The 15,385-nt window shown below is 41.2% G+C and overlaps 1 protein-coding gene across 1 annotated transcript in view; it reads right to left on the bottom strand.

The window, feature by feature from the left end:
• Positions 1–9,111, bottom strand: part of casz1 (castor zinc finger 1) — a 152,836-nt gene extending 143,725 nt beyond the window's left edge. Inside the window, exon 1 of the mRNA XM_088332025.1 lies at positions 8,922–9,111. Coding sequence (XP_088188151.1) covers positions 8,922–8,970 — 49 coding nt within the window. The 5' untranslated portion in view covers positions 8,971–9,111. The remainder of the gene's footprint in view (positions 1–8,921) is intronic.
• Positions 9,112–15,385: the final 6,274 nt, after the last annotated feature.

Below are 15,385 nucleotides of genomic sequence, written 5' to 3'. Positions count from 1 at the left end.
TACCGGGACACTATCGCTCAAAACTGAAAAGCACTTATGCATTATTGATGTTTTAATTTGTGCAAATGCCCAAGTCTTTGTTAAGTGATTATAGTGCTGGGGAGATAACAGGGGAGGTACTTTTCTATGAAACAAGAGCTTGCTTGCCGGCCGCACTGGGAGGCCATTGAACTAAATCTAACAAGCTCCCACTCAACTCAACGAGACAGAGCTGGCGAGCCTGCGGGAGGGTAACAGAGAGAGTCGACTCCAAATATCAAACGATAAGGAAAGAATCAACCATTGATCTTTCCTCCGGATTTCAGTTACACCCTTTCCGTTTATGATGCGTGTTTTATAGGGCTTTTACATCCCTTATCAAAAATTAGTTGATGTAAATACAATAGAACTGACCTGAAAAGCCCTGAGTACAAATATGCCTCGTGGCGCCCTGGGAACTGACCTTGGGGGTCACAAGTTGTATTGCTTGCAAAACAAGCCAATAAAATAATGTCCTATTGAAAGAACGAAGTTTGGATAAATATAAAAGAGAAGAAATGATTAACTCGGAGCAAAGGTTACGAAGGATGACATTTTTGAAAACATGCTCATTCCTGTGGCCGCTGCTGTCACCCTGACTGACTGCGATCAGATATTTATTGCTGTGGTTGATCCAATCTTCGACTTCTTATCAAAGGCTGGATGTTCTGTTCCAGGAGTCTCATTTATGTCTTTGGTATTTTTATGACCGGCTTTTTTGGGGCTTTTTTGAAGTGCCCACCCAAGAAGTATTGACATTCCTGAATCCCGTTTCCTCTCATTCTTAAAAAAAGCCGTTTCTTTGCGATCCCCGGATGTAAAACAATAGCAAAATCCAGTGGCCAGCTGTGCATTTCACACCTAGGCCTTCAAAAAGGTTAAATCAATCCAACTCTCAATGACTGTTTTATGGATATAAAACATTTACCCAAGCTATAGCTGTGACACATACACAATTGTTCAAAAGTTTGGGATTACCCAGACAACAATATGTTTTCCATAAGAAGCCACACTTTTTTTAGTATTCAAATGTGTTGCAAAATAGATAGAAAATATACTCAAGACCTGGCTGGCAACCAATTCAGGGTGTCCCCTGCCCACTGCCCGCAGATAGCTGGGATGGGCTCCAGAATCCCCGCGGCCCCACTGAGGATAAGCGGTGCAGATAATGGATGGATGGATAGTCAAAACATTGAGAAGGTTAGGAATAATGACTTTATTTGAAAAAACATATCCTTCACATTTTACTTTCGTCAAAGGGTGGACATTTATAAGTGATCATAAACATTTCAACGGTAGAGGATAAAATACGCACAATAATAACCGGTTCTTGATACGTTGATACTATCAATATCCGAGCCACAATGTCTACAAATATTCAAATGAATGAATTGCCTTTATTGTCATTTCATGTTACGAAATTAGAGAGCTTCTCCTTTCAGTACAAGTAAAACAAATTAAAATGGTAAAAAGGAAGGATTAAAAAAATGGAAAAAAAAAGTTAATGGAGCGCTTGCTATTTCCAAGCTTGAAGTCAAGATTGGGGCCTTAGCTCATTCATAATGCATGCGCAAGTACGTGCATTTCTCCTTTTTTAAATCTTTCTTGGGGTTTGGGTTGAGGTTTGGACTGTACTTGAGGCAAGCCTTTTCTCAGTTTCACAATTTTCATGCTTCACTGACAAATAAATATAGGGACGAGCATGACGTCACTCTTCAGCACTCGTCAGCCCCCATTCCTCACACCAAATGTATTCCGCCCCGAACGCCTCTGATAAAAGATAAATGCAGATGAGTGCAGTAGAAAAAAGCACAAGGGCTCTTTGAACTCAGTTGGGCATTGATAGCACACACCTAATAGTGAAAAGAATTAACTTTCAACACCTGATACATATATAAAAATATATTGCATGTTCACAGTGGCAGTTGTACAGTACATTGAGCTCATGAACGCTGTCAATGGGAGTTCAGGGTAGTCACAACTCTTTTCTTCAGTAACATAGAACTGATTAGGAAATGATTTTTGTGCGGCTTGGCCCATAATGGGAATGCAGAAGGTCAACACAGGAACCCGACCTTGTATCTTTTGCCACCTCGATTATGCTTCCGTTATCATTTTTGCTCACTTGAGCTGATTGAAAGTTTTTTTGTGCAGACTACCGGTGAGGTCAGACATTTGTAAATCCGGACCGGCGCCGCAGCAACACCAGCAGAGGGCAAGCCACCCTATACAGATGGCCTCAAGGACAATTAGCAGTAATGATTGGGTGCCACATTAAAAGGAGGTTTCTATTTGCTGATGATTGGGCACCAAATGCCACTGACAACAACATGATTTAAACAAGCACGCACGCACGAGGGAAGCAAAAATGTGTCATTTGCAAGGGATGAAGGTGGAACTTTAAATCATAAACGATCACCAGATGTTTAGGATGTATGAAGTGGGGAGACGAATTGTGAGGCCATCTTAAACATTATCTCTTCAATCAAGTCCAAGATGTCTTCGGCCCCTCCCCTACTTGAACGAGACTGGCAAACAATCCCCTTGTTAGCAAACTGTTAAGATAGCCGCTCGGTACACAAATTGCGCTCGACCAAGCGAATTTGTTTTGCAAGGGTGACCTGTTTAATCATCTCATTTTCTTTGGCGGACATTTATTCATCTGGTTTCCACGGTTACAGGGAACATTAAGGGGCTACAGTAATAAGGCTGGAGAGTCAAACAGGTAATAAAAAAATTAACGCCATTTTCCAGCAGCCGAGGACAGTGGGTGAAATGAATCAAGGGAGAGGGGAGCGAAGCAGCGGGGGGAGTTGGGGCGTTGGGGGCGGAGGGGTTCCAATATTGTCCAAACAATAAGCCTTAGCGGTTATTTTACTCTGTAGATCAGGTGGTGCTGTTATGGACATGACACTTTGAGCGCAGAGCAGCAGAGATAACGCTTTTAAAGTGGCCGTCCTCCTTTTTTTTATTGTCATGTAGCGATTACATATCAGAACAATTAAAAGTTAGCCCGAGATACGTATTAACTTTGCTCTTTTATTTTCTTTATTTCTCCCGTGCTTCAGAAAGGAGATCATTTGCGGCCGCGGCGTGCTAATATCATACATGACATTTAGATGCCCCGTTGAGAAATATTTTGTCCTCTCGGGGTGAATCATGTTGTCTAATATTGTCTGCTGAACAACTGCGGCAGAAAAAAACACAAAAATAGACTTGGGAATATCATGTTAAGGCCTCTCAAACTAGCACAAACTGTGACCTGAGCGCCGATCCAAGGTGTCCCCACTTCTGGCCAAATATAGAAAATTCCGGCACAATGGGCCGAACAGGTGCCGAGGGCCTCTACCAGAAAGTAGAGGGGACGCCAAGGGCCAAATAAGGCAGCGGGGGAACGTCGCGCCCGGGTGCCAAATGAACTGAAAAGCGATTTTTCTGATAACAGTCACAGCGAGACAACAATCCCCCACTGTTTTGCTCTTCAATAATACAGGAACAAGAGAAAACAAGCAAGACATTTTATGCATTACTCATTTCTCCACTCCTTCCAAAAGTATTTTTGATTGACAACAGGTCTTTGGCACTCCTAAAATATGCACAAATGTTCTCAACCTAACCCTTAATCATTTAAATGGTCTGGTTTAACCAGTATTTGGGCATTTTACAGCTCTGCCAACACCTGTCCCCAACCTGCACAGAAAAAAAGACCAAAACTGAATTCTGTGTGTCGCTTAGACATTCTCACCACTGAGGTCAGGGAGGATAGCGACACGGAAGAGAGAGAACGAGTCTCGGGAGAGGGGAGGGCAGACTGCAGGTTGCGCGCACCAACACAGGATACGCACTTGAACACATTTTCGCGTTCGGCGTCGGGTGCGTTATTGATAGTAATCCGTTACCGTGATAAGTTACTTCCTTTAAAAAGTAATTCAGTTGGACCTCCTCCGATTACTCATTCCGAAAAGGAATGCGTTACTCTGAAAGTAATTATATAGTAACAAATTACTGTGTTTACTCACATTAAAGCCAACACTGCCGAAAGCTGCTTAAAAATAGAAATCCAAGAAGGAGTGTTCAAACCTGTGTGAAGCCTTCATATTTTGTGTGTAAATCTGAGAGCTTACAAAAAACCTCAAGCCGACACACTCCATATCCATTTTGTCAATGGACTTCAAACCAGTCCAAGATTTCCTCCTCTGCTGGGGAGTACTGTCCAATAACTCTTCTTCCCAGGCATGGTGAATTGAACAAATAATTTTATGAATAAAAATTCAGAACAAGTTTACCGTAAATTTTGTGTTCACGTTTGCCCCATTGCCTCCCTGTTGGTTTATTGTTCCTCTATGAGAAAAGCCCCCTCCCTATGCGCTGCTGACCATTTGGACCTGGTGACACGCAACAAAATGACCTACTGATTTCAGTATTTCGTTTTATAGTGGTAAAATTATCTTAGGTGCGAGTATATATGGTAGGGAGAATATCAGTAGGGAGAAATTATTGTACTCTGTGCTTGAGACGATGCAACCAAAACTGTACTGAGTACTTTGTAGCACCATATAAACATGCCAACTCGACTTGAATGATGTGGTTAGTGGCGTGAAGCCAGCAGACTAAGGGTTCATTAATCTGTGCTGGGCAAGAGGGGAACAGATACTGACTAATGACGTTGAATTTCATAAAATGTTTTTATTTAATAAGTAACGAAGTAACGCACCTTGTTGTAATGACGTTTGAATTATAATTATTTATTAATAAGACATTACAATACTCATTAGCGAGAAAAGTTGTTGAGTTGTTCCCAACACTGGTAGCGTGTCACAGGGAGCGCTAGGCCCTCCATGAAATGAACTCCCCGAGTAAATGTCGGGTAAAATCCCCACAGAACAGACTGCACATAGAAAAAAAAAACAGGACTGCCAACTGTTCTTCTAACAGCCTCTTAACAGGTGCAAGTTCCAAAACCATGTAATCCTATCAAGTTACTGACTAAAAAAGGAAAGAAATACAGCAAACCCCGCCTAGGTCCCTTCTCTTTCAGTTGGCATGAACATAAAAAAAAGAACAGTTGGCCTTAGTGTCACCGCCGAGAAGAAACCAGAGGTGAAGGCTGAAGTGTGAGCGGTGTTTCTACGTCCGTGTTTGCCATCAATTACGGATGAGGACGGGACTACTGACTCGGTACCTCGGCAGAACAAATATTTCCTCAGTCCCGACGCAACAGAGGGAAGGGGGGGTGAAGTCGCCCTGCTCCGTGTGTTTTATCAGGAGTAAAAGACACACAGAGTCGGGCAAAAGTGAAACACAACACCTGTCACGGGGGAACGGAATTAGTAAAAAAATGTGTGTTCTGAGATCCCGTTCTTCTCCGCATTCGTCGTCACATTCCGACGAGTGCGCGGGACGCCCGGTTTGCGGCAAAAGACCCGCTGCCACATTTAAAAGGATTAGTCACCACATTTTGCGCCGGCTTAATCTCTCTTTCAGCCCGCCTAATAAGTGCGCCTCGATAAGCCAAGCATGCAAATTCATTCATGGCCGGTGGAGACCGCGCTTTCAGACAAACACGCCAAAGTCTTCCACTCTGCTAATTACCTCTTCATTTTCCATTTTGCCCTCTTATACGGCATATCAATGACTGGAGATTATCTCGCTCCCCCTTTCTCCCTGTGAAATTTTCATTTTGTGTGCAAGATTAGAAGAATGATACAAGTTACTGGGAAGCTGTTTCAGAGTGCAATTTATCTTGATAAAAGCACACAATGAAATGATATTCTGAGAAGTCTGTTCAGAAATTAAGTTTTTTGATTTCCATAGAATTCTATAAAGGGGCTGCATGTTTATGATTCAGTAATATTTCTACCCAGAGTATTAATTAGACCATTACTCCCATATTGGTGATGCGCGTCTTTGAGGTTTTAATTAGTTGCTGGCCTATGCATGAGCGCACAGCCGTGAAGAAAGGGGGTGTTGATGCCACTTGCCTTACTCGTGGCCCATATCAAGTAGCCGCCAATACTTTGCCTACCACGGTAAGACGCGGGACAGCCCACGTGGATGTGGACTCGACGCTGCCGTTTGATCTCACTTTATTGCATCAAAAATGTTCAAAAGCCACACGATTACCGGGCACCGGCTGAATCGGGGCACGACTGTCCCGCTCACTCCGTAAACGTTCAAAACACACACAACGTAAAAGTCAAGCACGTGCAAACACACACACGTCCCTCCCCTTGTTTCCTATCCCCTCTTTTCTACTCCGGCTGCACTAACCAGGCAACACACACACGCACACGAAAGCCATCAATCACACAGCGCGAGCGGACCATAAAACTCCACAAATATATAAGCAGCATTTAACTGCTGCATTTTACAACGCTGTTTCTTAAATTATCTAAAATTAAAAACATTTTATTTAAAAAAAATGGGAAAAAAGGCAAATCTGAAATCCTAAAAATATGTATATTTTTGTGGTGTGTTTAGCTTTAATTTTGTACTGTTTTACTCAATTAATTCATACATTTCTTTTTAATCCAAATAAATCAATTAGGTTTTATTTAATTTGTTAAAAAATCCTATCTTCAAAACGAACACCCTTTTCTCAGCTTGTTATTTTTTTTATTTTAATTTTTTCAAAACTGCCCTAATCTTCCCTACGCTACATTCTTAATAGCATATTGAAAACAAATCTGGCTAGTTTAATTAAAAAAAGTACATTTAATGTCATCTGAAGAGCAGGAGAAATGAGGGCACAACAGCATATTTTATTGCTTGGACATCAAAATGATTCAGGTTACGGCTAAATTGTGATATAAGGTTATTGAGGCCCTGCAGACCACGGAGTGTTTTCCTCCCTTGTTTCATTCCTGATTTGGTGGAAGGCCGTAAAAGACGGGACCTGCCACAAAGGGTTAATGAGACAACTCCGTGAGGGCGAAAGCAATCACGGTTATGACTCATAAGAGGGGAGAAAACGTCTTTCCGGCTGGCACAAAGTTTGAATTTAGGGTGTGCTGTGGTAGGACTCTGTTTTAACTCCGTTTTTTTTTCTCACTTAACGTGCAGAGCGACAGTGGACACGCGTGATAGGCGAGCCCAAAAGCCGACTTGCATGAGTTTCTCGGTAACATTTACTAAACGTGAACTCTCCTTCATTATGTCATCGCACTTTCATTGCGCTACTCTTACGCTGCACTAATGTTTTTGATTCACATTGCACTTTTAAATATAACTTAGGCCAGTCTAGTTTTTAAGAACTGTGTTGTAAAAATAATTTCATGCCGTTGTATATATTTTTCTCATCATATGTTTATCCTAGACTGTCATGTCCAATCTCATCGCATACAATGTTTCACAACGTTAATGTCAAGGACAATAAAGACAATTCAATTCTAAATAGAAGCTCTTGTGGCAATAAGATGGCTTAAAAAACTGCTAACTGAAGGAGTTCAAAAATATCATACAAACTTGATAAAAATAACACCCTGAAGCAAAAGCTGACGAGAGTGAATTAAGAGTTGAGGAGAAAAAGTGAATATGAATCCTGCAGCAATGTTGTATTTGTAAAATCATATATTATTTAGAACCGAGCAGCAGGACATAAAATGTTGTAACTTGATCAAACGATCCTAAATATGTACTTTTAATAGAAAACCTAACGTCGGGAGTTATCTAAAAAGCGACACGGAAAAAAAATGTGAAGAAAGTACTCATACACACACAAGCATGCCCAAAACAGGAACAGAAAACACACCCTTATAAACATAACACACTCACACACTCAAACAAAACAGAAAGAACTAAATGTTTCTGCGATGTAGTAATTATCAAAATAAAAGCGAACCCTTCGCAGACGGAGGGAATACAATGACAATGAAGCCGTCATTCAGATGACAGCAGAGCCGGCTCATCCTCCAAAGTACCAAGGTGAGAAAGAAATAAGGAGCGCTTGTGCAACAAAACAAGTGTACACTGTATTTTAACTTCCTTCTCAGGTCACCGATATTGCACGGCACATACGTCATTTTTCCTCACACCTGAAAAGGTGGCAAGAGTGACTGCCCACCGCCATTTACATGTGTGACAACAAAACAGTTTGTTTGCTTTGTCCCCTAGGCAACAAATCCTCAGGCCATTCATTCTATCCCGATGGCAATTGTAAGACCCTTTGAGGAGAAAACCAACACCTGTATTTGTACAGTCAAAAAAATGATTAAAAAAAGATAAATAAAAAAAAATCATGTTTCACATCCAATGTCTATTTGTCTCAGGTTTTACACATAATTGTTAAAGAAGAGAAAATAATAACATATAACATATAATATAAATAACACTCAGAAAGTGTAAAATAGATATTGTGATTCAAACAATGTGATCACAAATGGACCGGCAAATGATTGTCCTGATGGTATGAAATACAATTTGTTTTTATTAGTAAAAGAAGCGTTTAAAGTAATTTTGGGCACAGATCTCCTGTAAGCGTTTGGCTTCAACCTGTCATCCCTTTTTCTTTTCAGGTGTTGAGTTCATTTTGCGGCAACATGATTGAAAAGAACCCATGAAGAAGAAAAATAAAAAATACAATACAAAAAGTGTAAAGCGAGATAAAAAGAAAATGTGAACTTTTCTGCACGAGCACTTTATAATGTCAACACTGAGCGATCGAGTGTGATATTGCAGTCACCTTTGGGCACTCTGTAAAGTGCTATAAATAAGGGTGTTGAAACACTTGGGTATACTGTATACAGTATGCCGTCCTTGCTGGCACATAGTTTAATCATGAACAACTTCCCCCTTTGTGTGTGCATGTGTACGCAGGTGAGAGTGAGATAAAGGCACACCTTTAACTGTCTACCTAAAAAAAAACATACCTGGGAAAAGAGTGGGAAAAAAGGAGGAGTACTCACCATATTCAGGGAAGTCGAAGTTAAATCCTCTCAGACATGTAACTTTCATAATACTGCTCAACTCTGGAGGGAAGTCATTGAAACGTTGCTCGGTGGAGTGGGCAGATCAAGCGGAAAAGTGAGTAGAAGAAAAAAAGGGGCTTCCTTCAATCATGCACTAAACTCCTTGACATGTAATCTGTCAATAGTTTGTTGCTGCAATAATGCCGGCTGCCACAAGCAGATTTGATTGGCAGTTTTGGCTCAGGCCCCTCCTCTATGTGGCTCGGGGGAGGTAGGTGAGAGAATCTGGAGCCTCCCCCTTTCCCCTCCTCTCTCGCAAGCTCTCTCTTTTCCTCTCTCGTCTGCCTCTCTCTCACCCTCTGCTTTGCCTCTATGCACACAAGCACAGACCAAGCTGCTGGTGATGTCGTCTCAATAGGCTGATAGGAAATTATGGCAGAGGAGCCCCTGTGTTCTTTTTTTTTTTTAACTCCCTCCCTTAGTGGGCTGGCCTTTTCCATCTTTGTGCTCCTGTAGCCTTTCAACTCTCTCTGGGAGGAGCTTCTGCTGCTTCAATTTAAATTATGGGAGGGTTTTTGTCTACTTTAAAAACAAACTTATATTTTTTACTTATCTGCTATTTCTGTAATCAGTGTTGGACGCGTGACTGAAAAACCAGACATGGGACCAAGTCACACATGTGCAAGTCTCAAGTAAGTCTCAAGTCTTCACCTTCAAGTCCCAAGTAAGTCCCAAGTATTTTTTTCTTGGGCAAGTCAAGTCACAAGTCAAGTCCCGAGTCTTAGATTGCCAAGTCCAAGTCAAGTCACAAGTCATAAAAACAGCGACTCGAGTCGACTCGAGTCCAAGTCACTAAGTCTCAAGTCCCCATGTCTGTGAAAAACAGTAATTAGTCCATCCAGGTCACTGACACCCACAAGTAGCGCGTTACTCCAGAAGTAACTATCTAGTTACACATTGCAGTTCATAATCGCATAGATGACTCCCTAAAACTACTTTAAAAAGCCACCTAATAAAATACAGAAAAATAATATGTTCACCAACCTACAGTATTTATTGGCTTGTGAGCCTGCAAACTAACTTTTAGCAGTGTCTGAAATAACGTCTGCCCGGACGCCCGGGTCGTGCATCTTTTACGTCGGGCGTACAACTTACATAACATCTTCGCCCGGGTGGTCGAAAACTTTTTCAAGATTTTTTTTTTTTTATGTTTTAAATCAAATGTTTGCTCTATTCCGATTCCTTCGTTTGATTTGGAAATTTGCATATTCTGCAGCCAATCAGAAGCCTGCATCGAAAACTTTCCCGAGCATTATTGGGTCGTGCATTTGCATTTAATTTTCCAAAGTAGACACACAGAGAACACAAGAAAAATGGAGAAGTGGTTAGGAATCAGTAACACGGCGGCGCAGTGGTTAGCGCGTATGCGGCACAGTTCTGCGGTCATGAGATTGAACCTCCTGTGTGGAGTTTGCATGTTCTCCCCGAGCTTTCGTTGGTTTCCTCTGGGCACTCCGGTTTCCTACCACATTCCAAAAACATGCATATCAGGTTAATTGGCCAGTTTGAATTGTCCCTAGGTGTGAATGTGCTAGCGAATTGTCTGTCCCTGTGTGCCATGCGACTGGCAGGCAACCAGTTCAGGGTGTCCCCTGCCCACTGCCTGAGGATGCCTGGGATGGGCTCCAGCACCCCCACAACCTTACTGAGGATAAACATTGCAGATAATGGATGGATGGATGGTTATGAATCAAGCCAAAACTTCAGCCCCAAAAGAAAGATTCCAAAGAAGCTAACAACATTTATGACGCTACAAAACGTAAACGTACATTAAAAGCATCGTGGAAACTTTTTGTCATGAGTTTCAGACACTGCCTTTAGCCAATTCCATGTTTTTTCTCTGGGATTCAAACCACTCTCATGTTCCATTTATGGGTGCCGTCTAAGACGTTTTTCGTTTCTCTCCGGGTGTAAAGTATAGCAAAAATAATTTGACACATAAAACCAACACTTTTTTCCCATAAAATCTGTGCTCACGTTTGCCTCATTTGATATCTGGTTGGTTTGTTGTTTCTGTTTAAGCCTTCTCCGTACGCTGCCTACCGTTCGCTAAAAGAGACACAACCATATATGTGCATATAAACTGACCCCCTGATGTGAGTTTTTTTATTTATACAGGGAGTGCAGAATTATTAGGCAAGTTGTATTTTTGAGGATTAATTTTATTATTGAACAACAACCATGTTCTTAATGAACCCAAAAGTCTCATTAATATCAAAGCTGAATATTTTGGAAGTTGGAGTGGGGCTTTTTTAGTTTTAGCTATTTTAGGAGGATATCTGTGTGTGCAGGTGACTATTACTGTGCATAATTATTAGGCAACTTAACAAAAAACAAATGTATACCCATTTCAATTATTTATTTTCATCAGGGAAACCAATATAACAGCTCAACATTCACAAATATACATTTCTGACATTCAAAAACAAAACAAAAACAAATCAGTGACCAATATAGCCACCTTTCTTTGCAAGGACACTCAAAAGCCTGCCATCCATGGATTCTGTCAGTGCTTTGATCTGTTCACGATCAACATTGCGTGCAGCAGCAACCACAGCCTCCCAGACACTGTTCAGAGAGGTGTACTGTTTTCCCTCCTTGTAAATCTCACATTTGATGAGGGACCACAGGTTCTCTATGGGGTTCAGATCAGGTGAACAAGGAGGCCATGTCATTAGTTTTTCTTCTTTTAGACCCTTTCTTGCCAGCCACGCTGTGGAGTACTTGGATGCGTGTGATGGAGCGTTGTCCTGCATGAAAATCATGTTTTTCTTGAAGGATGCGGACTTCTTCCTGTACCACTGCTTGAAGAAGGTGTCTTCCAGAAACTGGCAGTAGGACTGGGAGTTGAGCTTGAGTCCATCCTCAACCCGAAAAGGCCCCACAAGCTCATCTTTGATGATACCAGCCCATACCAGTACCCCACCTCCACCTTGCTGGCGTCTGAGGCGGACTGGAGCTCTCTGCCCTTTACCGATCCAGCCACGGGCCCATCCATCTGGCCCATCAAGACTCACTCTCATTTCATCAGTCCATAAAACCTTAGAAAAATCCGTCTTGAGATTTTTCTTGGCCCAGTCTTGACGTTTCAGCTTGTGTGTCTTGTTCAGTGGTGGTCGTTTTTCAGCCTTTCTTACCTTGGCCATGTCTCTGAGTATTGCACACCTTGTGCTTTTGGGCACTCCAGAGATGTTGCAGCTCTGAAATATGGCAAAACTGGTGGCAAGTGGCATCTTGGCAGCTGTACGCTTGACTTTTCTCAGTTCACGGGCAGTTATTTTGCGCCTTGGTTTTTCTACACGCTTCTTGCGACCCTGTTGACTATTTTGAATGTAACGCTTGATTGTTCGATGATCACGCTTCAGAAGCTTGGCAATTTTAAGAGTGCTGCATCCCTCTGCAAGATATCTCACTATTTTTGACTTTTCAGAGCCTGTCAAGTCCCTCTTCTGACCCATTTTGCCAAAGGAAAGGAAGTTGCCTAATAATTATGCACACCTGATATAGGGTGTTGATGTCATTAGACCACACCCCTTCTCATTACAGAGATGCACATCACCTGATATGATAATTGGTAGTAGGCTTTCGAGCCTATACAGCTTGGAGTAAGACAACATGCATAAAGAGGATGATGTGGTCAAAATACTCATTTGCCTAATAATTCTGCACTCCCTGTAGTTGGATATCTACCTTAGATGCGAGTATACCTGATAGGAAGAATATCTTTGTGACGAGAAATTCTGCGTCCTCCCTCATACTGTGCGCTTGAGAAGGCGCCACCATAACTGTATTCAGTGTTATTTTGCATGTAAATATAAACAAGCTTACCAATCAAAAAAAGGTGCGAGCAAATAAAGGGTTGTATGTGACAACGTGGGAGATGCAGCAGAATACATTGTAATACACAATTTGCATTTTATGAGTAGCAGAGTAATGCAGTAAAGCACAGTACCACGTAGTAACAAGAGTAGAATTACAAAATGTTATTGATAACATATAATAGTACTTGTTGCTGAGAAAGTAATTTAAGTAACTTTCCATGAGCCTTTTCCTTTGTAATTCGTTATTCCCATCACTGTTTATTTCACACTTGTATACATGGTTTAACGCTGAAATTCAGCATTATGTGGATGGATGAACTACTAATCAAAAAGACATGGTACAATAAGTCGTATGTGTAATTCATTGCTTTATCGCAATTATTCATTGTTAGTATTGTAATTTTATGTCAAGCTTTGAGAGTGTAAAAGTAACAGAAAAATGTACTACATTATTCAACAATTACTATTACAGCTGTACCTCTTTATACGAGCACATCTAAACACAAGAATTTTAATATTTGACATTTATTTGCAACAAAAATCGTTCGCCATACAAATGAAAATGCAGGTTACAAGCTACCTCTATAGACCGCTCAAGGGTTCACTTGGATACTTTTGGAAGGACAGTTTGTTTATTAACATTTTGGGGCGGCATTGGCTCGGGAGGTAAAGCGCTCGTCCTGGGATCAAGAGGTCGCAGGTTCGATTCCGGTAAAAGGGAAAAGTGTGAAGCAAATTGTAAAGCGCTTTAGGTCTGCATTGACTTGAAAATGCTATACAAATGCAGATCATTCATTCATACATTTTATAGTGGGACAATGTGCTTGTTGCATGAGCAATTTGAGCTACAAGCTCGCTCCTGGAAATAATCAAGCTCCTATGAAGATACCCATGTATTGATATTTTCATCGTTTTCATTATTGTTCCAGTCATCCTTTTTTTTTGTAGGTTTGTGGCCTTGAAACTGGATTCTAGATGTTATTCTAGTTTGCGGCCTGGTCTTTTGGCATGAATTGGACGCTAGAAGTAGCCGTAAAATGTACAGAATCTGAATTGGCAGATCAGAAATAGGACAGGTTGCATGCCAAAAAGGGACCACAGTATCGACTTCCAGGCCAGGCCTGGCTGACCCCATCTCAGAAAACATAATTGTTGCCATGTTGGACTTTAGCACAATTTCAGTTTGACATTCATTTTTTTAAATAAAAACTGTATACCGTAAATTCCAGACTATAAGGCGCACCTGATTATAAGCCGCACCCCCCACATTTCGGGGGAAAACCGATTTAGTACATACACAAGCCGCACTGGTATATTAGCCGCATGCACCCACATTAATAAATTGAGTTCTTATTGATCGAATAATTTTAATGGGGGAATTTGTATAGATTTATTGTTTCTTTATTATTTTAACATCATTCATTATCAGTTATATCATAGTACACTAAATTGCTATTAGGCCGAGACACTTGTTTCCAGCGAAGAGGCTGAGTCAAGGTCCTGGCCTTACCGACACTTACCGACACAGTCCAAAACCCACAGCCGGCAGATTGAATGGCAAATGATACCGGTCGTTATCATTTGAGGCAGACCTGCAAAGTCCGGGTACCCGTTTAAAGTAAAAAAAAGTGTATATTTCCAAAGATAAGGGTGGGAAAAATATATATCCACCTTTGTCTACCGTGTCCACAAACACTCACCTTTATCGGTCCCCACTTCCCAGAAACCCCCGCGTCTGTTACGCCCCTTCTTTTTAATTGGTCAGTGCAAGACTTATCAGAACAAGTGTCCAAAATAAATACAAATAAATACATTCCAAAAGTATACAGTTGCAAATACATATTATACATGGTTACATATATTTACAAAGAAAGACGGTACACCGAGAGAGTTTTCAAATCTTATTATAATAATAATAATAATATAACTTTCATCCCAAACCGTGCCTGTGAAAAGTACCACCACGCTACTCCTAACACGCTCGCAGCACTCAAAGCGTAGCTGTTAAAAAAAAACGTACCGCGATTATGAAATTCACGATGAACCGTCCTCATCTTACTCCTCACATTTGTCGCCACCAAGAGCGTCTTCCTCATAATTGAAACGAACCTCTATCATAGACTCAGTGGATGCAGTCTACCTCGGCGCACAATGCCACCGGTCTAAATTTTACTTTTCGTACTCGAGTACCGCTGGTGGTCGTTAGAAAAATTACATAAATTGGCCGCTTCACTGAATAAGACGCGGGGCTGAACATTTGGGAAAAAAGTAGCGTCTTATAGTCCGGAATTTACGGTACATATTTACAATATAACTTTTCTTATCAATATTGCTGCAGCCGGTGCAGAGTCCAGACCCTTCACTCATTTGACACTGAGTAGCCCTTACAGACATCTCACATTTATGTCCACATTGACAACTGCCATCATCCATTGACCGGGATTGTGTTCAATGAAGCAATGGCTACTTAGAAGCATGTTCTGTGTTGTGGGTTCATATCCCTACTTTTTTGTATTTAATTTCCAGTCAACCACCGCGTCTGTGCAGCAATCTTTGAATTTTATGAAGTAAAAAGTCAAT

This window comes from Urocampus carinirostris, chromosome 3 (genome assembly GCF_059441175.1).
Source record: "Urocampus carinirostris isolate Australia breed hairy pipefish chromosome 3, RoL_Ucar_1.0, whole genome shotgun sequence".
In the NCBI taxonomy this organism is placed as follows: Eukaryota; Metazoa; Chordata; class Actinopteri; order Syngnathiformes; family Syngnathidae; genus Urocampus; species Urocampus carinirostris.
This window is presented reverse-complemented; position numbering and strand designations above follow the sequence as displayed.